Below are 25,668 nucleotides of genomic sequence, written 5' to 3' on the forward strand. Positions count from 1 at the left end.
ACCAAGCATCACAGGTAAACCCCGGTGAACCCTGGAGTACTAGCAGCACACATGTCCCGGTAAGCCCAGGAGTGCTAAGAAGGACAGGTGTGTCCAGGTGAGCCTGGGAGTACCAAGAGGCACAGGTGTGACCATGTGAGCCCTGGAGTGATAAACAGCACACATGTCCAGATGAGCCTCGGAAGGGCAAGCAGCACAGATGTGAATAGGTGATGTCAGGAGTGCCAAGCAGCACAGGTATACAGGTATACAGATGAGCCCTGCAGTGCCAACTAACACTCCAGGTGAGCCCAGACGTGCCAGGCAGCACAGTTGTGTCCATGTATTCTCTGGAGTGCCAGGCTGCACAGTGGGGTCCAGGTAAGCCTGGGAGTGCCAAGCAGCACGGGTGTGTCCAGGTGAGCTCTGGAGTGCCAAGCAGCACAGGTGTGTCCAGATGAGCCCTGGAGTGCTAGGACACTTGTGTCCAGGTGAGCCTGGGAGTGCCAAGCAGCACAGGTGTACCCAGGTGAGCCCTGAAGTGCCAAGCAGCACAGGTGTACCCAGGTGAGCCCTCAAGTGCCAGGCAGCACAGGTGTGTCCATGTAGACCCTGGAGTAGGCAGCACAGCTGTGTTGAGGTGAACCCTGGAGTGCCAGGCAGCACAGGTGCATCCAGATGAGCCAGAGAGTGCCAAGCAGCACAGATGTGTGTCCAGACAAGCCCTGGATTGACAAGGAGCCAATGTCTCTAGGAGGGCACTGAGCACACATGTCCAGGTGAGCCTGAAAGTGCCCAGCAGCACAGATGTGTTCAGGTGAGCCCTGAATTCCCAAGCATGAGACCTGTCCAGGTGAGTCTTGAAGTGCTAGCTAGAATCATAGGCGTGTCCAGATGAGCCCTGAAGTGTGACACAAGACAGGTGTCCAGGTGAGCTCTGGAGTGCCAGGCAGCACAGGTGGGTCCTAGACTGCCAAGATGTACAGGTGTGTCCAGGGGAGCCCTGGAGTGCCTAACAGCATGCATGTGCAGGTGAGTCCTGGTGTGCCAAGCATCACATATTTCCAGGTGAACCCAGAAATGCCAAGCAGCACAGGAGTTTCAAGGTGAGCCCTGGAGTGCCAAGCAGCACACCTGTGTCCATGTGAGCCCTGGAGTGCGAAGTGGCACACGTGTTCAGGTGAGGCTAAGAGTGCCAAGCAGCACCTGTGCCTTGGTGAGTCCTGGAGTTCCAAGAATTACACGTGGCCATGTAAGCTCAGATGTACCAAGCAGAACAGGTGTGTCCAGGTGGACGACACTGGAGTTTCAAGCAGCACTATTGTGCCCAGGTGAGCCCGGGTGTGCCAAGCAGCACAGGGGTAACAAAGTGTGCCCTGGAGTGCCAAGCAGCATATGTGTGTCTAGGTGACCTCTGGAGTGGCAAGCAGGCAATGTGTCCAGGTGAGCCCTGGAGTACCAAGCAGCACACACGTCTAGGTGAGCCCAAAAGTGCCAGTAGCACGTGTGTCCAGGTGAGCCCTGAAGTGCCAAGCATGAGACCTGTACAGGTGAGACTGGAACAGCCTAGTAGCACAGGTGAGCCCTGGAGTGCCAAGAAGCACATGTGTGTCCAGGTGAGCCCTGGAGGGCCAAGCAGCACAGGTGAGTTCAGGTGAGCCCTGGAGTGCCAAGCAGCACAGGTGAGTTCAGGTAAGCCCTGGAGTGCCAAGCAGCACAGGTGAGTTCAGGTGAGCCCTGGAGTGCCAAGCAGCAGGAATCTGCAGGTGAGCCCAGGAGTGCCAAGCATCACACTTGTCCAGATGAGCCCGTAAGTGCCAACCAGCACATGTGTGTGAAGGTGAGCACTGGAGTGCCAAGCCGCAAAATCATGTCCAGGTAAGCCTCGGAGTGCAAAGCAGCACAGATGAGTACAGGTGAGCCTGGGAGTGCAAGTAAGCACAGATGTGTACAGTTCAACCCTGGGGTACCAAGCAGCACAGGTGTGTCTAGGTGATCCCTGTAGTGTCAAGCAGCACAGGTTTGTCCAGGTGAGCCCAGGAGTGCCAGGCAGCACACATGTGTCCAGGTGAGCACAGGAGTGACAAGCACAACAGGTGTGTCCAGGTAAGCCTGGGACTTGCCATTGGACCGGGAGTGGCAAGCGCACATGTGTCCAGGTGAGGCTTGGGGTGCCAACCAGCACAGATGTGTCCAGGTGAGGCTTGGAGTGCCAACCAGCACAGGTGTGTCCAGGTGAGCCTGGGACTGCCGTTGGGCACATGTGTCTAGGAGACCTGGCGTTCCAACAAGCACAGATGTGTCCAGGTGACACTGTGACTGCTATGAGGCACATGTGTCCATCCAAGCAGCACACCTGTGCAGGTGTGTCCAAGTGAGCCCTAGAATGTAAAACAGTTAGCATGTACAAGTCAGCCATCAGTGCCAAGCTAAAGGTGGAATCAGGCAAGCCCTGGAGTACCAAGAAGCAGGTATGTCTAGGTGAACCATGGTGTGCCAATCAGTTGACTAGTCTAGGTAGCCTTGGAGTGGGAAGCTGCAAATGTACCCAAATGTGCATAGGTGTGCACCCACATACTTGGCACACCTTGCTGTCAGTGTGCAATGTTAAGTCCTTTCGTAGGTGTGAGCAGGGTAGCCCTGCTGTGGGTTTGCACAAGGAAATCCTGTTGTGGGTTTCCACTGGAACGCCCTAAAGCGGGTGTGCACAGGTTAACCCTGCTGCGGGTGTGCACATGTTAGCCCTGCTGTGGGAGTGCAAAGGGAAACCCTTCTATATATGAGTGAAGGCAGGGCAAAGTCGTGGTTTTACTTTAATGTTGCCACGCCCTTTTCTAAAGACGCGTCTTGTCAAAGAAAGGGGTGTGGCTCCAGGAATGTGATAGCAATGTGCAATGCAATAGGTCTTGCATAAGCGAGATTTGAAGCTATTGCATTGCCAATGGCTCAGACTCTCGTAAATGCTTGTTTTGGACTTGTGACCTAAGTGAAAGGTTACCCTGCTGCGGATATGCACATGTTAACCCTGCTGCGTGTGTGCACATGTTAACCCTGCTGCGGGTGTGCACATGTTAACCCTGCTGTGGGTGTGCTCATGTTAATCCTGCTGCGGGTGTGCACATGTTAACCTTGCTGCGGGTGTGCCATGTTAACCCTGCTGCGGGTGTGCACATGTTAACCCTGCTGCGGGTGTGCACAGGTTAACCCTGCTGTGGGTGTGCACATGTTAACCCTGCTGCAGGTGTGCCATGTTAACCCTGCTGTGGGTATGTACATGTTAACCCTGCTGGATATGTGCATAATTTACCCTGCTGCGGGTGTGCACATGTTAACCCTGCTCCGTGTGTGCACATGTTAACCCTACTGCGGTGTGCACATGTTAACCTTGATGCGGGTGTGCACATGTTAACCCTGCTGCGTGTGCACATGTTAACCCTGCTGTGGTTGTGCGTATGTTAACCCTGCTGCGGGTGTGCACATGTTACCTTGCTGTGGGTGTGCATAATGTTAATCCTGCTGCGGGTGTGCACATGTTAACCCTGCTGCGTGTGTGCACATGTTTACCCTGCTGCGGGTATGCACAGTTTAACCCTGCTGCGGTGTGCACATGTTAACCCTGCTGCATGTGTGCACCTGTTAACTCTGCTGCATGTGTGCACATGTTAACTCTGCTGCATGTGTGCACATGTAAACCCTGCTGCGTGCGTGCACATGTTAACCCTGCTACGGGTGTTCACATGTTAACTCTGCTGCGGGTATGCACATGTTAACCCTGCTGCATGTGTGCACATGTTAACCCTTCTGAGTGTGCACATGTTAACCCGGCTGCATGTGTGCACATGTTAACCCTGCTGCGGGTGTGCACAGCTTAACCCTGCTGCATGTGTGCATATGTTAACCCTTGCTGCAGGTGTGCAAATGTTAACCCTTGCTGTGGGTGTGCATAGGTTAACCCTGTTGTGGGTTTGCACAGGTTAACCCTGCTGCGGGTGTGCAAATGTTAACCCTGTTGCGTCTGTGCACGTTAACCCTGCTGCAAGTGTGCACATGTTAACCCTGCTGTGGGAGTGCAAAGGGAAGCCCTTCTATAAATGAGTGAAGGCAGGGCGAAGCCGAGGTTTCACTTTAATGTCGGCCACACCCCTTTCTTTAGACATGTCTTGTCAAAGAAAGGGGTGTGGCTCTAGGAATGTGAAATCGCTGCATGGGCGCTAGTAATGTGCAATGCAATAGGTCTTGCATGTGCAAAATTTGAAGGTATTGTAGTGCAATGGCTCAAACTGCTTGTTTTGGACTTGTGACCTAAGTGAAAGGTTACCGTGCTGGAGGTGTGCACAGGTTAACCCTGCTGCGGGTATGCACATGTTAACCCTGCTGTGGGTGTGCACATGTTAATCCTGCCACGGGTGTGCACAGGTTAACCCTTCTGCATGTGTGTATATGTTAACTCTTGCTGCTAGTGTGCACATGTTAACACTGCTGTGGGTGTGCACAGGTTAACCCTGCTGTGGGTGTGCATAGGTTAACCCTGCTGTGGGTGTGCACAGGTTAACCCTGCTGTGGGTGTGCATAGGTTAACACTGCTGTGGGTGTGCACAGGTTAACCCTGCTGTGGGTGTGCTTAGGCTAACCCTGCTGTGGGTGTGCACATGTTAGCCCTGCTGCGGGTGCGCATATGTTAACCCTGCAGCGGGTGTGCGCAGGTTAACCCTGCTGCAGGTGTGCACATGTTAACCCTGCTGCATGTGTGCATATGTTAACCCTACTGCGTGTGTGCACATGTTATCCATGCTGTGTGTGTGCACATGGTAACCCTACTGCGGGTGTGCACATCTTAACCCTTGCTGCGGGTGGTCACATGTTAACCCAGCTGCATGTGTGCACATGTTAACCCTGTTGCGGTGTGCACATGTTAACCCTGCTGTGAGTGTGCACATCTTAACCCTTGCTGCGGGTGGTAACATGTTAACCCAGCTGCATGTGTGCACATGTTAACTCTGCTGCGGGTGTGCACATGTTAACTCTGCTGCGGGTGACCGTGCACATGATAACCCTTGCTGCAGGGGGTCACACGTTACATCTGCTGCGGGTGTGCACATGTTATCCCTCCTGCGGGTGTGCACATGTTAACCCTTCTGCAGGTGTGCACATTTTAACTCTGCTGCGGGTGACTGTGCACATTTTAACCCTTGCTCTGAGTGGTCACATGTTAACCCTGCTGCATGTGTGTACATGTTACCCTGCTGCGCGTTTGCACATGTTAACCCTGCTGCGTGTGTCCACATGTTAACCCTGCTGGTTTAACCTTGCTGCGTGTGTGCACATGTTAACCCTTGCTGCGGGTGTGCACATGGTATCCCTGCTGCATGTGTGCACATTATCCCTCCTGCGGGTGTACACATGTTAACCCTGCTGCGGGTGAGCATATGTTAACACTGCTGCGGTTGACTGTGCACATGATAACCCTTTCTGCGAGTATTCACATGTTAACCCTGCTGCATGTGTGCACATGTTATCCCTCCTGCGGGTGTGCACATGTTAACCCTGCTGCATGTGTGCACATGTTATCCCTCCTGCGGGTGTGCACATGTTAACCCTGCTGTGGGTGTGCACAGGTTAAAACAGCTGTGGGTGTGCACATGTTAACCCTGCTGCATGTGTGCACATGTTAACCCTGCTGCGGGTGTGCACATGTTAACACTGCTGCAGGTGAGCACATGTTAACCCTGCTGCGGGTGTGCACATGTTAACCCCTCTGCGGGTGACTGTGCACATGTTAACCCTGTTGCGGGTGTGCACATGTTAACCCTGCTGTGTGTGTGCACATGTTAACCCCTCTGCGGGTGACTGTGCACATGTTAACCCTGCTGCGGGTGTGCACATGTTAACCCCTCTGCGGGTGACTGTGCACATGTTAACCCTGTTGCGGGTGTGCACATGTTAACCCTGCTGTGGGTGTGCACATGTTAACCCCTCTGCGGGTGACTGTGCACATGTTAACCCTGCTGCGGGTGTGCACATGTTAACCCCTCTGCGGGTGACTGTGCACATGTTAACCCTGTTGCGGGTGTGCACATGTTAACCCTGCTGTGTGTGTGCACATGTTAACCCCTCTGCGGGTGACTGTGCACATGTTAACCCTGCTGCGGGTGTGCACATGTTAACCCCTCTGCGGATGACTGTGCACATGTTAACCCTGTTGCGGGTGTGCACATGTTAACCCTGCTGTGTGTGTGCACATGTTAACCCCTCTGCGGGTGACTGTGCACATGTTAACCCTGCTGCGGGTGTGCACATGTTAACCCCTCTGCGGGTGACTGTGCACATGTTAACCCTGTTGCGGGTGAGCACATGTTAACCCTGCTGCGGGTGTGCACATGTTAACCCCTCTGCGGGTGACTGTGCACATGTTAACCCTGTTGCGGGTGTGCACATGTTAACCCTGCTGCGGGTGTGCACATGTTAACCCCTCTGCGGGTGACTGTGCACATGTTAACCCTGTTGCGGGTGTGCACATGTTAACCCTGCTGCGGGTGTGCACATGTTAACCCTGCTGCGAGTGTGCACGTGTTAACCCTGCTGCGGGTGTGCACATGTTAACCCTGCTGCGGGTGAGCACATGTTAACCCTGTTGCGGGTGTGCACATGTTAACCCTGCTGCGGGTGTGCACATGTTAACCCCTCTGCGGGTGACTGTGCACATGTTAACCCTGTTGCGGGTGTGCACATGTTAACCCTGCTGCGGGTGTGCACATGTTAACCCTGCTGCGAGTGTGCACATGTTAACCCTGCTGCGGGTGAGAACATGGTAACCCTGTTGTGGGTGTGCACATGTTAACCCTGCTGTGGGTGTGCACATGTTAACCCTGCTGTGGGTGTGCACAGGTTAACCCTGCTGCGTGTGTGCACAGGTTAACCCTGCTGCAGGTGTGCCATGTTAACCCTGCGGTGGGTGTGTACATGTTAACCCTGTTGTGGGTGTGCACATGTTAGCCCTGCTGCGGGTGTGCACATGTTAACCCTGTTGTGGGTGTGCACATGTTAGCCCTGCTGCAGGTGTGCACATGTTAACCCTGCTGTGGGTGTGCACATGTTAACCCTGTTGTGGGTGTGCACATGTTAACCCTGCTGCGGGTGTGCACATGTTAACCCTGCTGCAGGTGTGCCATGTTAACCCTGCTGTGGGTGTGTACATGTTAACCCTGTTGTGGGTGTGCACATGTTAGCCCTGCTGTGGGTGTGCACAGGTTAACCCTGCTGCGTGTGTGCACAGGTTAACCCTGCTGCAGGTGTGCCATGTTAACCCTGCTGTGGGTGTGTACATGTTAACCCTGTTGTGGGTGTGCACATGTTAGCCCTGCTGCGGGTGTGCACATGTTAACCCTGTTGTGGGTGTGCACATGTTAGCCCTGCTGCGGGTGTGCATATGTTAACCCTGTTGTGGGTGTGCACATGTTAACCCTGCTGCGGGTGTGCACATGATAACCCTGCTGCAGGTGTTCCATTTTAACCCTGCTGTGGGTGTGTACATGTTAACCCTGTTGTGGGTGTGCACATGTTAGCCCTGCTGTGGGTGTGCACAGGTTAACCCTGCTGCGTGTGTGCACAGGTTAACCCTGCTGCAGGTGTGCCTTGTTAACCCTGCTGTGGGTGTGCACATGTTTACCCCTCTGCGGGTGACTGTGCACATGTTAACCCTGCTGCGGGTGTGCACATGTTAACCCCTCTGCGGGTGACTGGGCACATGTTAACCCTGTTGCAGGTGTGCACATGTTAACCCTGCTGCGGGTTTGCACATGTTAACCCCTCTGCGGGTGACTGTGCACATGTTAACCCTGTTGCGGGTGTGCACATGTTAACCCTGCTGCGAGTGTGCACATGTTAACCCCTCTGCGGGTGACTGTGCACATGTTAACCCTGTTGCGGGTGTGCACATGTTAACCCTGCTGCGGGTGTGCACATGTTAACCCCTCTGCGGGTGACTGTGCACATGTTAACCCTGTTGCGGGTGTGCACATGTTAACCCTGCTGCGGGTGTGCACATGTTAACCCTGCTGCGAGTGTGCACGTGTAAACCCTGCTGCGGGTGTGCACATGTTAACCCTGCTGTGGGTGAGCACATGTTAACCCTGTTGCGGGTGTGCACATGTTAACCCTGCTGCGGGTGCGCACATGTTAACCCCTCTGCGGGTGACTGTGCACATGTTAACCCTGCTGCGGGTGTGCACATGTTAACCCTGCTGCGGGTGAGCACATGCTAACCCTGTTGCGGGTGTGCACATGTTAACCCTGCTGCGGGTGTGCACATGTTAACCCCTTTGCGGGTGACTGTGCCCATGTTAACCCTGTTGCGGGTGTGCACATGTTAACCCTGCTGTGGGTGTGCACATGTTAACCCCTCTGCGGGTGACTGTGCACATGTTAACCCTGCTGCGGGTGTGCACATGTTAACCCCTCTGCGGGTGACTGTGCACATGTTAACCCTGTTGCGGGTGTGCACATGTTAACCCTGCTGTGTGTGTGCACATGTTAACCCCTCTGCGGGTGACTGTGCACATGTTAACCCTGCTGCGGGTGTGTACATGTTAACCCTGTTGTGGGTGTGCACATGTTAGCCCTGCTGTGGGTGTGCACAGGTTAACCCTGCTGCGTGTGTGCACAGGTTAACCCTGCTGCAGGTGTGCCATGTTAACCCTGCTGTGGGTGTGTACATGTTAACCCTGTTGTGGGTGTGCACATGTTAGCCCTGCTGCGGGTGTGCACATGTAAACCCTGTTGTGGGTGTGCACATGTTAGCCCTGCTGCGGGTGTGCATATGTTAACCCTGTTTTGGGTGTGCACATGTTAACCCTGCTGCGGGTGTGCACATGTTAACCCTGCTGCAGGTGTGCCATGTTAACCCTGCTGTGGGTGTGTACATGTTAACCCTGTTGTGGGTGTGCACATGTTAGCCCTGCTGTGGGTTTGCACAGGTTAACCCTGCTGCGTGTGTGCACAGGTTAACCCTGCTGCAGGTGTGCCATGTTAACCCTGCTGTGGGTGTGTACATGTTAACCCTGTTGTGGGTGTGCACATGTTAGCCCTGCTGCGGGTGTGCACATGTTAACCCTGTTGTGGGTGTGCACATGTTAGCCCTGCTGCGGGTGTGCATATGTTAACCCTGTTGTGGGTGTGCACATGTTAACCCTGCTGCAGGTGTGCACATGTTAACCCTGCTGCAGGTGTTCCATTTTAACCCTGCTGTGGGTGTGTACATGTTAACCCTGTTGTGGGTGTGCACATGTTAGCCCTGCTGTGGGTGTGCACAGGTTAACCCTGCTGCGTGTTTGCACAGGTTAACCCTGCTGCAGGTGTGCCTTGTTAACCCTGCTGTGGGTGTGCACATGTTTACCCCTCTGCGGGTGACTGTGCACATGTTAACCCTGCTCCAGGTGTGCACATGTTAACCCCTCTGCGGGTAACTGGGCACATGTTAACCCTGTTGCGGGTGTGCACATGTTAACCCTGCTGCGGGTGTGCACATGTTAACCCCTCTGCGGGTGACTGTGCACATGTTAACCCTGTTGCAGGTGTGCACATGTTAACCCTGCTGCGAGTGTGCACATGTTAACCCCCTCTGCGGGTGACTGTGCACATGTTAACCCTGCTGCAGGTGTGCCATGTTAACCCTGCTGCGGGTGTGCACATGTTAACCCTGCTGCGGGTGAGCACATGTTAACCCTGTTGCGGGTGTGCACATGTTAACCCTGCTGCGGGTGTGCACATGTTAACCCCTCTGCGGGTGACTGTGCACATGTTAACCCTGCTGCGGGTGTGCACATGTTAACCCTGCTGCGGGTGAGCACATGTTAACCCTGTTGCGGGTGTGCACATGTTAACCCTGCTGCGGGTGTGCACATGTTAACCCCTCTGCGGGTGACTGTGCACATGTTAACCCTGCTGCGGGTGTGCACATGTTAACCCTGCTGCGGGTGAGCACATGTTAACCCTGTTGCGGGTGTGCACATGTTAACCCTGCTGCGGGTGTGCACATGTTAACCCCTCTGCGGGTGACTGTGCACATGTTAACCCTGTCGCGGGTGTGCACATGTTAACCCTGCTGTGGGTGTGCACATGTTAACCCCTCTGCGGGTGACTGTGCACATGTTAACCCTGCTGCGGGTGTGCACATGTTAACCCCTCTGCGGGTGACTGTGCACATGTTAACCCTGTTGCGGGTGTGCACATGTTAACCCTGCTGTGTGTGTGCACATGTTAACCCCTCTGCGGGTGACTGTGCACATGTTAACCCTGCTGCGGGTGTGTACATGTTAACCCTGTTGTGGGTGTGCACATGTTAGCCCTGCTGTGGGTGTGCACAGGTTAACCCTGCTGCGTGTGTGCACAGGTTAACCCTGCTGCAGGTGTGCCATGTTAACCCTGCTGTGGGTGTGTACATGTTAACCCTGTTGTGGGTGTGCACATGTTAGCCCTGCTGCGGGTGTGCACATGTAAACCCTGTTGTGGGTGTGCACATGTTAGCCCTGCTGCGGGTGTGCATATGTTAACCCTGTTTTGGGTGTGCACATGTTAACCCTGCTGCGGGTGTGCACATGTTAACCCTGCTGCAGGTGTGCCATGTTAACCCTGCTGTGGGTGTGTACATGTTAACCCTGTTGTGGGTGTGCACATGTTAGCTCTGCTGCGGGTGTGCACATGTTAACCCTGTTGTGGGTGTGCACATGTAAACCCTGCTGCGGGTGTGCACAGGTTAACCCTGCTGCGTGTGTGCACAGGTTAACCCTGCTGTGGGTGTGCACAGGTTAACCCTGCTGCGGGTGTGCACATGTAAGCTCTGCTGCGGGTGTGCACATGTTAACTCTGCTGCGTGTGTGCACATGTTAACTCTGCTGCGGGTGTGCACATGTTAACCCTGCTGCGGGTGTGCACATGTAAGCTCTCTTGTATGAGTGTAGATATTCGCAGCTCCGTGTGTGTGCACAGGACAGCCCTGCTGCAACTGTCTGAACTGGTCCACACATCCTGTGATTCTGGGCAAATCACTTAACTTCCCGCTTCCTGAAAGTGTAAGTAACCGATGCTCATGTAAAGCGCTCCAATACCTTCGGGTCGAGTTCGCGCTATATATATATATATATATATGAATATGCAACAAAAAAACTGAAGACAAACTCACTGAGTGCTTTCTCCTGTCACGGAGCCTCAGAACTGCTGGCTGCCTCCTCTGCTGGTTTCTGCTTCCTCTGCTGGTGTCTGCCTCCCTCTGCTGCTCCTGCCTCCTCTGTTGCAGGTATCCAGGTGCACACTGATGCCCCTTCGGCTCCTCCTTTTATCTGATCTTCGCTGCTGAGTCACGATGAGACGATGGAGGAGAGGGGGAGTGACCAGGGGGAGGGTCTGAGGCAGTTAAGGAAGTTCCTGCCCAAGATCACAGGTTTTATGAAGCAGCGCCGCAGGCAGTGCCAAGAATACCCACAGCTGACCATTAAACACCGGGTGCAGCAGCAGCGCTGACGAGGCAGCTTCGAGGCGCTCTGCCTTCAGAACATTTACTGGGACGCGGCCCCTTTAAGAGCCCTGCCGGGGCAGATGCTGGCACTGCAGGCGGTGCCATCGGGGTGCAGAGGAGGGGAGCACACGAGTGGGGTTCAGTTTGTCCCTCTGCATACTTCTTGTCTTCAGACACTCTTGGCCTCTACTCCCCCCCCCCCCCTCTCGATTCTTATTTCTTTTTCTCTCCAGGTCTCCTTGCACCTCTCACTTCTCCCTCACACTACTGCTCTTTGTGCTCTGCAGAGAGGCCATATTTTGAATGATCATGTAATCTGAACACCGTTTTGACCCACGGACAGGCACAGTGTGAAAGTTGTACTGCCTGAGCCTCAACTCCGAAGTGCTCAACTGGAGCCTGTTATAAACACCTGGAGGCGGCTCAGTGCAAAGAGTGCACCATCCAAGAGTAACATGCTGTGAGATGAAATACACAAACACACATGCTGGAAATGGCTAGCACTCTTGGGGAATGCAAGATTCAGTAAAGCATGTGAAATATAAACTGGAACAAAACCACTGCCATGGATTACCCTAACATCAGGACCACTGGAATTATGCGGCAGGAGATGGCAACATTATGTGGCAAGAAAAAACAATTTATGTGGCATAATCCGGCACATTTTGAAATAGTATTACTTCATTTTTTTGCAATTCTTAAACTATGTAACACTGTTTGGGCACTGGCTGCATCCCATTAGTACCAACTTAACCCCAGAATTTAGCAGTGGGAAACATAAAGTTGACTATTCCAGCTTTTCATAAGGGCCTTCCCACACGCAGCAAGACGCGTGGCTGCATTTTTTGTAGCTTTTGAACCGTTAGAGATAGAAGGCAATTTTGTTCTTAAAATCTGTAAATTATGTAGCAGATGATGGATTATGTGTCAAATGTGTCAAATGCATAATTCTGCAGAAATCGCCGCTGCCGCTTAATCGCATAATTCCAGTGGCCCTGCCAAACAGGCAGCATCAGACTGGGAGGGAAAATAGGCCCCTGTACTATGAGTGAGTTAGTTAGCTGGAAAAGTGTCCCATGTTTGCAAACTAGGGCAGTTTAAAACTTGTAAAGACCTGGGGGCAGATTTATGTTAACTGGCGCATCCCGAGGGATGCGCCAGTTAACATGCGCCACAGTGCGCCACAGCTACGCCACCCATGGTGCGCCGCATTTATGATGCGGCGCACCATGGGGCAAAAACGGCACAGATGCGTCACGCATCTGTGCCGTAAAAGTGACGCATTGCTGGAGTTGCGTCGCAAGCGCGACGCAGCTCCAGCAATGCTCTGGGGGGGCCTATTCTTTCAATGCTGCCTCAAGCCTTACGCCTGCTTCAAGCAGGCGCAGGGTTTTGACGCAGCATTGCCCTGAAAGTGACTGAGTGAAATCTCATAGATTTCACTCAGCCACTTTCAGGAGGCGTTCCTGCGCAGGAACGCCCCCCCTGCGCAGGAACGCCTCCTCATGGCGCAGTGCTGTACAACGTGACGCATCTCCTAGATGCATCACGTTGTAAATAGGGCGCAGGGATGCGCCAGGTTTCCGCGCCGTTGCGTCACGCAACGGCGGCGTAAACGTGGCGCAAGCTCTTCATAAATCTGCCCCCTGCTGTGTAAGTTTTTCGTAAGGTATGGAAGGACTGCACCGATTTGAGTTTGGTGCAGGCAATGTTTGCTTTAATATCATAAAAATCAAAAGTAAAAACCATAAAGCAGGTCAACAACTAGCCACAAAAATGGCCCATATACTGACCTGACAGCAGGGCTTCAGGTGGGATGAAAAAACTGGGGGGGGGGATCATTCAAAGGGGCATGGCTGATGTAACTAAGGGTGTGGCTTAAAAACATGTAAGCTATCTAAATCTGTACTTAGCATAGTGCGCCACCCAAATGGTATTTTGCTGCCTCTGTCATTGCCTCCAGATAATTATTGCAACAAGTAAACTTATATCTACAACAAGCCAGGACTATTGGCTTTGTCCGTGGCTATTAGTTGCCTAAGATGAATAAGCAACACCTCCAGCTTCCTTGCATATAATATCGAGAATGCTCCCGGTCTGACATGATGAGACTCTGAGAGAACTATGCAGAGTCTTGATGAAGTTGCATCAAAGGTGGCACGTCTGCAGAGTAATTGTTTGAGGACAAAAATGCAGAGTGGGCCCGTCTCATCACCTGCTTCACAATCAATCAATAAATCAATCAATACACTTGTAGGGTGCGCTACTCACCCGTGAGGGTCTCAAGGTGCTGTGCTGGGGGGGGGGAGAGGGGTGGGGGAGTGCCGCTACTGCTCGAAGAGCCAGGTCTTGAGGCGTTTCTTGAATATGAGGTGGTCCTGGGTGAAACGCAGGTGGGTGGGGAGGGTGTTCCAAGTCTTTGCCGCCAGGTATTCGAATGATCTTCCTCCGGTGGTGGGTCTGCGTATCCATTGGGACGGTGGTGAGGGCAAGGCTGGCGGAGCGGAGTTTGCGTGTTGGAATGTAGAACGTGAGGCGGTTGTTGAGGTATTCGGTGCCTATTTCGTGGAGCACTTTGTGTGCTTGGGTGAGGAGCCTGAATGTGATCCTTTTGCTGACGGGGAGCTAGTGCTGGTCTCTCAGGTGGGCTGATATGTGACTGTGGCGGGAGATGTCGAGGATGAGTCATGCGGATGCGTCCTGTATGCGTTGGAGTCTTTTCTGAAGTTTGATTGGGGTCCCTGCGTATAGGGTGTTCCCATAGTCTAGTCGGCTGGTGACGAGGGCCTGGGTGACCGTCTTTCTAGTTCCGGTAGGGATCCACCGGAAGATCTTTCTGAGCATGCGCAGGGTGTTGAAGCATGAGGATTAGATGGCGTTGACTTGCTTGGTCATCGTGAGAGAGGAGTCCAGGATGAATCCCAGGTTACGTGCGTGGTCAGTGGGACTCGGTGCGGTGCCCAGTTCTATGGGCCACCAGGAGTTATCCCAGGCAGATGGGGATGGTCCGAGGATGAGGACCTCTGTCTTGTCTGAGTTAAATTTTAGACGGCTGAGTTTCATCCATTCAGCTACGTTTTTCATTCCTTCCTGGAGGTTGAGTTTGGCGCTGGCTGGGTCTTTGGTGAGGGAGAGTATCAGCTGGGTGTCGTTGGCGTATGAGATGATTTTGAGGTTGTGTTTGCGTGCGATGGTGGCGAGGGGGCTCATGTAGATATTGAAGAGGGTTGGGCTGAGCGATGGGCCTTGAGGTACGCCGCAGATGATCTTGGTGGCCGCGGAGCGGAAGGGAGGGAGGCGGACTCGCTGGGTTCCGTCGGAGAGGAACGAGGTGATCCAGTCCAGGGCTTTGCCTCGGATCCCGGCGTTGTGGAGGCGGGTTATTAGGGTGCGATGGCAGACTGTATCAAAACTGGCTGAGAGGTCTAGGAGAATGAGGGCGGTGGTTTCCCTGTTGTCGAGTAGGGTCCTGATGTCGTCAGTGGCTGCGATAAGGGCGATTTCGGTGCTGTGGTTGGCTCGAAATCCGGACTGGATTGGGTTGAGGGATCCATTGGCCTAGAGGAATGCGGTCAGCTGTTTATTGATGATCTTTCTCGATCACTTTCGTCGGGAAGGGAAGAAGAGAGATGGGGCGGAATTTTTTAGGTCTTTAGAGTCCGCTGTGGGCTTCTTCAGTAGGGCATTGATCTCTGCATGCTTCCAGCTCTCTGGGAAGGTGGCGGACGCAAGGGAGTTGTTTATGATGTTTCATAGGTGGGGTGCGATGATGGTGTCGGCTTTGTTGAAGATGTGGTGAGGGCATGGGTCGGAAGGAGAGCCGGTGTGGATGGTGTTCATAGCGTGGGCGGTGTCTTCGGTGCTGATGGGAGTCCAGGCGCTGAGGGTTGTTCTAGGGGGTGTTGGTTCGGTGGCTGGGGTCGTAGTCTGGGCACCGAAGCTGTTGTGGATATCGGCGATCTTGCGGTGGAAGAACGTGGTGAGGGAGTTGCAGAGGTCTTGCGATGGTGTGAAGTCGTTGCTGTTGGCATTGGGATTGGAGAGCTCTTTTACGATGTTGAAGAGTACTTTGCTGTTGTGTGTGTTGTTGTCCAGGCGTTCTTTGAACGATGTCTTTTTGGTGGTGCGCATCAGCTGGTGGTGTTTGCGGGTGGCGTTCTTGAGGGCTGTCATGTTTTCTGTCGTCTGTTCGCGGCGCCAGGTTTTCTCGAGGGATCTGCAGGATTTCTTTGATTCTTTGAGGTCGTCGGTGAACCATGTTGTTTTTCTGTTTCATTGTGCAGATACTGGATCAATGTTTTTGCAGGCGAAGTTAAGGACATGAATGTAGGGGCCCTTTTCAATGTCCATTTTAATTCACTACCGGGTCTAAGACTTGAGTGACCCAGCACACTTAAGCCCTGCTTCATCTACTTTCATAGGCTGATTCTGCTCCTCTGCGTGCACCTCTTGTCTTACGCTCGCTGCACTCACACCTATCTACTCCCCCCATATTATTCCGTTTGTCTTGCCCCCCGTTATTCCCCTCTCTGCTCCCTTTCCACTTCTCCTTAGTGAGCAGCTTCCATTGTAATGCGCCGCGATGGCCACTCTATCCTTTGTTGTGCCCTGCAGGATAGTCTGCTTTTCATTGATACAGGGGCAGGGCCACTTCATAGGCACGAGGCACTTCAATTACCTGTCTGATTGCTGTCATCAGCATGCAGATGCAGCCATTAGGCCCACAGAGACAGGTCTGCAGGGGAGATTGTTCAAGCAAAAAAATATATAAACTTTTAGAGGGCCCCCTGGTCCTCAATAGTCTGGAGTCCTTAAAGGTGCGAGGCCCCATGGCTGAGAGCAGGCACGGGGCCCTGGGCAGCTGCCCACACTGCTCATGCCTAGCGCCGGCCCTGCCCACCTCTCTATCTCCCTTCTTGCTTCTGACACTTTCTTTCCTCACATCTGTTCCTCCCCTTCTGGCTTTCATCTCAGTTTATTGCTCCTCCTCCCCCTCACCTCTTCTTCTATCCCTCCTCTCTGTCCTCTATACCTCCACTCGTTCTTCCCCTCTCTCTCCCTCCGATGCCCTGACTGCCCCGCTTCAACTCTCCCTTCTCCCTTGACACACTGACTGTTCCACTTCTACTCTCCCTTCTCACTTCTATCTCTACCTTCCTCCCTCCAACACACTGACCGCCTGCTTCTACTCCCCCCTCACTTCCCTCCCTCCTTCTGATGCACTGACTGCCCAAATTCTACTCTCCCCTCTCACTTCTCTACTTCTGACACACTGACCGCCCGCCTCTACTCTCCCCTCTCACTTCCCTACTTCTGACACACTGACCGCCCGCCTCTACTCTCCCCTCTCACTTCCCTACTTCTGACACACTGACCGCCTGCTTCTACTCTCCCCTCTTACTTCTCTCCCTCCCTCCGACACACTGACTGCCTGCATCTTGCTCCCTTATTCTCTTCCCTCTCACTTCTTTCTCTCCCTCCCTCTGACACACTAACCAACGTAGTGACTCATGGCTATGAATAGCGGGACTCTATTGGTCCCTGATAGACTCCGTATGAGAATGAAATAATCGTTTAGGTGTGTCTGGGTGTGGTTCAAAAAGTTCATGTTGCAGTGTGTACAGTTAGCGGTTGCGCTCCAAACTATAAACACCTGCATTACAGAGCTCCCTATGTGGCGTGGTCATTTGCATGCTACCAGGAGGATGCTACAACTGGCAACGAGGATGGGCTCTGTAACCCGAAGCAACGAGAGTGCTCTCTCTGAGAGTTTGCTTAGGGCCAGCAGACTGTTTCTTCAAGCCACCTGCGCCTCAGTTGAAGTGAAGCTGCCAACGGATGGCAAATGTGTAGTCAAAGCGCTACTCCAGCCAGTGCAACGCTGCAGAAAGTTTTGTCCCAGTTGCACCAGGAACCTGCTGGCAGAGGCGGCTCCTCCGAAATGGAGAACTAGTGTCGTCCCACTGCCTGGCTGAGAGACAGCAAATGTAAATTAAAACGATGTGCACTCCATTCCCTAAGTCCGCATCTGTTTTGGCGGCTGTCTCAGAGTGACCAAAACATACATGCGCACTTAGATTTCTACCAGCCCAACTGCTCAATGAAAACCCCACTGACTCGCTGGGCAGGGCAGGGCATCTTTTCTGCCTGCTCAGACCAATCCCCGCACTGCTCTGCAGCATGGGATTGGACAGGGAGTCTGTCCCACGGGCTACTGGGGCCAGCAGACAGGAAGAAGAGAGGTGGCGGAAGGAGACGCAATGCTGGAGCGGCCAGCGGCAAAAGGCAAGGTTTTTATTTATATTCGATCCCCACAGCGCGATGCGTCCCACATGACCCCACCCATCCCACCACCGTTCGTTATGGAGACCGCCGCTGCCTGCTGGTAAGGCTCCGTGAAAAGGTACGGTGCCAGTCTACATATGGTACGCTAGTGCTCAAGGCAACAACAACCAGGTACAGAGATGCACAGAAGGCCGCGATAGCCAGGTGCAAAAAAGTGCGCCAATGAAAGGAGATGAGTCTACCCAGAAAGGCCATAATTGCACTCATCGGCAAGAATGAAGAGCGAGGCAGTTTACATTGATTCGAGTTCTGGCTGGGAACCAGTGCGTTCAAAGTGAAAAGTTGCATTCGCAATGATCCAAGTGAACACAGGTGATGTGTTTATGGAGCTGCTGGTACCTGCAGTGGACAAACATGCAAAGGCTGTGCGAAAGAAAAACGTTTGTAATGGTTTGCAAAGAGAAACCAACTTCGTCATGATGAGTCGAGAAAATGGACTCCAGAAAGTTCCAGAAATCCTCTAGCCACTCCCACAAGACCAAGCAGCAGCACCAATAGAGGCAAGTGGAAACTAAACAATGTCGATCATCATCAAATTCATCTTCCAAAGGATCCTTAATGATACCGTTGAGCTGCTCACCATGCTCGTTCGCGTAATGTTTTTCACCATGCACAATGCGACGTGCGTTCTCATACCGAAAATTGTCTCAGAACGGCACCACATGGTTCTCATGGTTGCACCCATCTTGTTTATGGGACATTTTTATTCCTTTTTTAATCACTTTAATCCCACTATCAAACTTATCTACCCCTCATTTGTATTTATTATATTACTGTGTGTCTTTGTGTTCATGTATTTTACGTTTTTGTGATTTTTTTTCAGTTTTTGTGACTTTTGTCCTTTTTTATTTTTTGCTTTACTATCTCATTTTATTTCCCACTGCCTTCCTTTTACCATTCATATTCTTATCTTCTCTTACTCCCACCCACTGCAATGGCAGAGCAGGGGAGCGGCAGTGCCAGGCCACCCTCAATCACCCGTAGCACCAGCCGCTTACCTTGCGGTTGGCGGCACCGTGAAGAGATGGAGGTGGCTATAGGAGAGTAGGATCTGCTTCTTATAGTTACCCCCACTTTTTGCTGATGTTTCACTGTTTTTTTACATTAGTCTGGCCCTGCTATCCAGGACCCCAGCCTAGCTGCTTCCTCTCTAAGATGATTGCATGTACTTTAGGTAGACCGCAGATTGGATTCTGGGGTACCCTTATAAGTCCCTAGTATATGGTATCTTATATACCCAGGTCATAGGTACCCTAGAGGCCTCTCGGGGATAGCAGCATGCATTATGCCACCCATGAGAGACCATGCACAATGAATCAACAGGTATGCTACAGCAGCCTGTGTAAGGTGGTGTAGGCACCCCTTACTCAGATATAGGTTCCCTATATCTACCTTATCACTACACCTAGAAGCCTATTGGTCACCACTATGGCAGGCCTTATCAATCCTGAAGGCAGGGTGCTGGATTTTGTGTGAGAGGGTGCCCATGCTTGAGCAGAGCCCCTGTGCAGCCTTCGGAATCCATCTTCCGGGGTTGTTAGCAATGCAGCCTAGACCATATACTCTTGAGTGCATTATAACCTGCAGTAAATACTAACTTTTAAACGGCTGCACAGAACCATGTTGTGTTTTGTGTCAAAAACCTTGGAATCATACCTCCACACCAATATCTGGTATGGGAGGTAGGATTCCTCCACGGTAGAACCACTAGTGTGGGGCATCGGGCCACCTGGTACCAGCTTTCCTCGACACTGGCATCACAAAAGGGATGCTGCAGCCACAGACATGATTCTGCCTTCCTGCTGCTGGATGAAACACCAGCAGGGGAAGGCTTGACAAAAGGTTTCTTGTCACAGGGAGGTGTGACCACCTCCCAGACAGGCATTAGTGTATTGGGGCTGGGTGGGTGCACTCCAAGAGTGCTTTGATGTCTGTACTGGGGGCACATTTGGTGTCCCTGTGCATAGTCCAGCTCAAACCGGTTTCAGGGGCACTCAGCCTCTGCTCTGGTGCGAAACTGGACAAGGGCATATCGGTGTAACCACCCCTCTATCCTGACTCTCCCATAGGTGGGTCCCCAGAGTTTGTCCCACCCCTTCCTTGGGTATAAAGTAGGAACCCATGACTACAGGACTTTAGATTTACCTGGATGAAACTCAGCTACAGAAATCCTGGAACTTCAACTATCTACACTTCGTTGGATGACCAGTCCATCCACTCCTATTTCCCGCAGACGCCCAGCCAAAATGGCAGGAGACAGAGTGTCGAATGCAGCAGTAAGGTCGAGCAGGACCTGCAGGGTAGTCTGGCCACTGTCGACCTTCGCACGTATGTTATTAGCGACAATTGTCAGGGCGGACTCGGTGATATGGGCTTTTCGAAAACCGTGTTGGGACGAGTCAAGTAGAATGGCATGATCTAAAAAGGCGCTCAGGTGGGTGTTTAGGTGGGTTTCCAGTATTTTCGCTGGGGCAGGGAGCAGGGAGATGGGGCGGAAAGTTTTAAGAATGCCAGGGTCTAACATGGGTTTTTTAAAGAGGGACTTGACGATGGCCAATTTCCAAGGCTCCGGGTAAACTCCCTCTAGAATTGCTTGATTGATCACCTCTAGAAAGGGAGGAAGTAGGACCTCCCTGCATTCCTTGAACATTTTAAGAGGGCAGGGATCAAGAGGAGATCCAGACTTCAGATTGTCCAAAAGCAGATTAATTTGTTCTGAGGTAAGCAGAGGGAAGTTAGTGAAATAACCCCCCTGCGGTGTAATGGAGGTGGCAGCTGGGGAAAGAGTCTCCAAGTCAGAGGGCGGCACTAGATCATGATTAAGGGTTTCTAGGCCCGAGTAAATGTTAGTGATTTTCTCATGGAAATAGGTAGAGATTTGATTGCAAAGGTCCTGTGAGGCCTCACTGGACCTTGGACCAATGTACTTTGCTATACACTGCTGCATTAGCAGCCTCTCGTGGCACATAACAGTTTAGAAAAGGTGTATAATTGATTCATACTGTAGTTTTTACTCCTTTCCTAGATGGCCGATGCTTTTCCTGTGTTTGTTTAGTCCTCTTTCAGTGTCTATTTCTTTTTGCAGGGTCCTCCTCTCCATGAAGTTGAGTGCTCTTTGCTACAAATGGAGGAGTTTGGGATCTGGACATCAGGGGCCCCCCTTCCCCCGGTGGTCAGTAGAAGGGGGGGAGCTGGCCCAGATCGAAAACCGAGGCCCCTGCTGCTAATTCGACGATCCATGGTCCCAGAGCGGACTAGAAGCGATCCGCTGCAGCCGATGATCAACGAGGCGGCCCCCGGGCTGATTTGGACAGTTCGCGGCTGCTGGGCCTCAAATGCGACGATCCGCAGCTGCCAGTAAATAAATTAGCGGCCCACAGGCAGTCCGCTGTTGCTCGGGTGCAACTCTGGGCTCCCAGGGCGGATCTGGGCAGTCCGGTGCAGCGCTGGACAGTCCAGTGCTCCCAGGTCAGATCTGGATGGCCCGCTGTGCGATCGCTATATATGGGGGTTGGGGGGCTCCCTGCACAGACAGCCTGCGCCCTCTGTGAAAGGCGTGGGCCGAGCGCTCGCCAAGCCACAGTCCACCTCGTTCCTGGCTCCAGAGACAACGGGGAGAATGGAACAACACAACGGCCTTCCTCAGCATCCAGACGCCGTCGGGGCTTGACACATTACTTTGGAGACGTCTTGTCTCCACTACAAATAAGTAAAACGTCTTCTTACCCAACCTAATCCCTCTTACCTACCCTGCAGTAGAGTAAGTTAAGTTTCCTTTCCTTACTACCATGCAAATGTATTTGTTGGAAAAAAATAATTAATAAGTGTGGTGGAGGGTGAGGCCAGGGAGAAAAGTGGGACAAAGTAAGTGCATTGTCTTTTAAAGATGGGATAGTCTGTGATGAATGTGCCAAACACAATTTATATCCCATTCCTTAACCCTTTACCAGTAATGCAGTGCATCACTTTTCCCACCACCTACTTATGGCAGACAGGATGTCTGAAGGATTGATTTTATACGTGACATGTATCATTCATATTATGTATGTGCCTTGTAGTCAGGGTTAAATGGAGAGGCATTTTAGAAAAGAGAAGAGCCATTGGAATAAGATAATTGTCTATTAAAGCTTACCCAGCTGTGACTGCAGAAGGTAGCAAAGAATAACTGATGAGTGCGACTAGGGTGAAAGCAGAGCTAGCATGCCTCCACCTGGCTTTCCCTTTTCTCTACCTCTATTGCTTCTTTTAGCATTCCTCTGGTGTCTTTCACTATTGTTCTTTCCTCCCTGTGCACCTCAGTTGCTTGTTTGTGCACCTCCCTTGCCTCTTCTGCATTCTTTTTGCCCCCTTTTTTGCCAACTATTTAGTCATTTTTTGCACTTTTCCTTTTTTAACTGTTCTTTCCTGTCTTCCTGCACTTGTGTTGTGTGTTTTTGTAATGTTCTTGCTTCTTTTGTACTTTTCTTGATTGTTTCTCTTCTTCTTTTGTCTCTTTCTGCACCTCTGTTGACTCTTTCTTTATTTTTTACATTTTTCAGTAGCTGTGTTGTTGTAAGTGTTTTTCTTTTCATTGTTTCCAAACCTTTTTTTTGTTCTGTCTCTTTCTTTCTCTGTCAGCACCTTTTTTTCTCTCTCTACAGTTGTCTTGCTTGCTCCAACACTTTTGTTATTTGTTATACAGAGAATAGCAATGTAATTGTAATTAATTGCTTACTAGTTATTATGAATATAGAGATGCAACTTTTGAAACTGTTCTTTGTTTTTTAGAAATTTATCTTATTTGAATCACAAATTAAAGGTGGCAAGAAAACATGAAAAGAGATAAGAACAAAGAAAACAGAAGTACTTAAAGAAAAATAAAAAGCGCGCACTTGAAAAATGTTACTGAAGCTAAAGTCTCTTCTGGTAAGAGTACTAAACAATGTATTAAAACACGTGTAGCAAGATTAAAGAAAGACAATAGTAATGAAAGCAAAATAGAAATTTTTAGAACAAAGCACAAGCAAATAAACAGATGTAATGGAAAAAAAAGTATTTATTTTTGGAAAAAGAACACGACACAAAAAAAAGAAAACAGTTTAAACAGATACGTGTATGATTATTTCAAAATAGAGTCATTCAAAATGAATTAAAAGATTGCACAAAGTATAAAAGATCAGCAGCATATAAGAAGAAGCAACACATTGAAAGTGTAGTAGATACTGCTTTTGAATTGAAATGAAAACTATTTATATTAGTATTAAAGCAAATGAAAACATTGAAAAAAAGAAAAAGAAAAAGACTGATTAATAGAAGTAACTTTTGTAAAACTTTCAGTGGTGAATGGAAGCACACTTCTAGTACTGAGCCTTTCTTTAATGAAGAAAGTTATTTTCAACAGATCACATTAGTTCATGCAGTTTATACTAATGGTTAATGCTATGAGAGAAAGATGGTTGTCCCATTCCAAAAAAAAAGATGGTCCCTAGGAATGTGGAAGATATAATAGGTGAGGAAGTTCAAGGGATGCGTACGCAAGTTCTGGTAAATAAGTAGGATTGTAGTAGTATTGACATATTACGATTTACTTTACGAGAATATGTAAAAATAAGTCTTAAATAGAAGATTAAGATCTTACAAGGACTAGACCCATTTAAAGTAAGAAAGTATACTAAGTTTCAGGGTCATTCCCTGGCTTGTCTTTCAAGAAACGTGTGTTAAAGTACTTTTCATCATTTAAGAATGTTAGCAGTACATCACTCAGAAATGCAGAAGTCAGTCAGGAGTCTGTACTATGTAAAAAGCCCTGCATTATCTTTCATTGAAATGAACACAGCTCTTTTGCACAGTTCAGTATCAGATGTAAAAAAAAGGTTGTGATGATATACAATTTCATTTTTTTTGGTTCACAAGAGGAGTGTAGAGAAAGTGAGAGCTTGGTCAATCAATCAATGCATTTGTAAATCGCGCTACCTACCCGTGAGGTTCTCAAGGCGCTGGGGGGAGTGGGAGGGAGGGGAAAGCAGCTACTGATCGAAAAGCCAGGTCTTGAGAAGTCTTCTGAAGGCCAGCAGGTCCTGGGTCTGTCGTAGTTTGGCAGGGAGAGTGTTCCAGGTCTTGGCGGCGAGGTAGGAGAAGGATCTGCCGCCGCCGATGGTTTTCCGAAAGCGAGGGACTGTGGCGAGGGCAAAGTTGGCAGAGCGGAGGCTGCGGGTGGGGGTGTGGAAGACGAGTCGGTCGTTGAGGTATGCTGGGGCTGTGTTGTGTAGGGCTTTGTGTGCGTGGATGAGGAGTATGACGGTGATCCTCTTGTTGATGGGGAGCCAGTGCAGGCTTCCCAGGTGAGGTGTGATCTGGCTGTTGCCCACCAGGAGTCGTCCCAGGCTGATAGGGTGGGGCTGAGGATGAGGACCTCCGCCTTATCTGAATTCAGCTTGAGCCTGCTGTTCTTCATCCATTCAGCGATGGCCTTCATTCCTCTGTGGAGGTTGGTTTTGGCGGTGTGGGGGTCTTCGGTGAGGGATATGATCAGCTGGGTGTCGTCGGAGAGGATGTTGAGGTTATGTTGTTGTGCAACGTGGGCGAGTGGTGCCATGTAGATGTTGAACAGCGTCGGGCTGAGGGAGGATCCCTGTGGGATGCCGCAGACGATCTCGGTGGTCTTGGAGCGGAAGGGTGGGAGGCGGACGCTCTGGGTTCTGCCGGAGAGGAAGGATGTGGTCCAGGCCAGGACCTTCTCTTGGATTCCGGCGTCGTGTAGGTGCGCTGTAAGGGTGCGGTGGCAGACCCTGTCGAAGGCTGCTGATAGGTCCAGAAGAATGAGGACGACTGTTTCTCCTTTGTCCAAGGATCCTGATGTCGTCTGTGGTGGCGATGAGGGTGGTCTCGGTGCTATGGTTGCTGCGGAAGCCGGACTGGGATGGGTCTAGGATGTTGTTGTCTTCGAGGTAGAGGGTCAGCTGTCTGTTGACAATCTTCTCTGTGACTTTCGCTGGAAAAGTGAGTAGGGAGATGGGCCCGAAGTTCTTGAGGTGGTTGGGGTCTGCCTTGGGTTTCTTCAGTAGGGCGTTGATCTCGGCGTGCTTTCAGCTTTCCAGGAAGGTTGCTGCCTCGAAGGAGGCGTTGATTGTTTTCTGGAGGTGGGGTGCGATGACTGAGCTGGCTTTGTTGAAAACGTGGTGGGGGCTTGGGTCGGATGGGGATCCGGAGTGGATGGATTCCATGGTCTTGATGGTGTCTTCATCGCTGACGTTGGACCAGGTGGTCAGGCGACTGGTGTGGGTGGAGGTCGTAGGGGTGATGGTCTCGGCGGTGGGTGTCGGGGTGTCGGAGGTGAAGCTGTCATGGATGTCGGTGATCTTGTGGCCTGTGAGTCGCACAGGTCTTGTGATGGCGGGATGTCGTTGGTTTGGAGCTGGGATTGGAGAGTTCTTTCACGATGCTGAAGAGCTCTTCGGTGTTGTGTGCCTTGTTGTCTAGGCGGTCCTTGAAGATGGTTCTCTTGGCGGTCCTGATGAGTTGGTGGTGTCTGCAGGTAGCGTTTTTGTGGACTGTGTAGCTGTTTAGAGTTCGGTCGCAGAGCCATTTCTTCTCCAGCTTCCGACAGGTGCGCTTGGAGGTCCGGAGGTCTTTGAGGAACCATGAGGCTTTCTTGTTGGTGTGGTTGGTAGCGGTGGTCTTGAGTGGGGCGAAGGTGTTGGTGCAGTCGCGGATCCACTGTTTGAGGTTGGTGGCTGTGGTGTCGGGGTCGGTGGGGTCGGCGGGTGGTCTCAGTGCCAGGGTGGTGGTTAGTTGGTCCTTGGTGTCCTTGCCCCAGCAGCGGCGTGGTAGCTGTTGGGTGTTGCGGTGTGTGGTGG

General features: G+C 51.5%; 1 protein-coding gene across 1 annotated transcript in view; it reads right to left on the reverse strand.

The window, feature by feature from the left end:
- The window catches only part of LOC147736658 (glutathione S-transferase P 1-like), a 61,478-nt gene extending 50,192 nt beyond the window's left edge, over nt 1-11,286 (reverse strand). Inside the window, exon 1 of the mRNA XM_086953414.1 lies at nt 11,156-11,286. Coding sequence (XP_086809540.1) covers nt 11,156 — 1 coding nt within the window. The 5' untranslated portion in view covers nt 11,157-11,286. The remainder of the gene's footprint in view (nt 1-11,155) is intronic.
- Nucleotides 11,287-25,668: the final 14,382 nt, after the last annotated feature.

This window comes from Lissotriton vulgaris, chromosome 1_2 (assembly GCF_964263255.1).
Source record: "Lissotriton vulgaris chromosome 1_2, aLisVul1.2, whole genome shotgun sequence".
NCBI classification, from domain to species: domain Eukaryota; kingdom Metazoa; phylum Chordata; class Amphibia; order Caudata; family Salamandridae; genus Lissotriton; species Lissotriton vulgaris.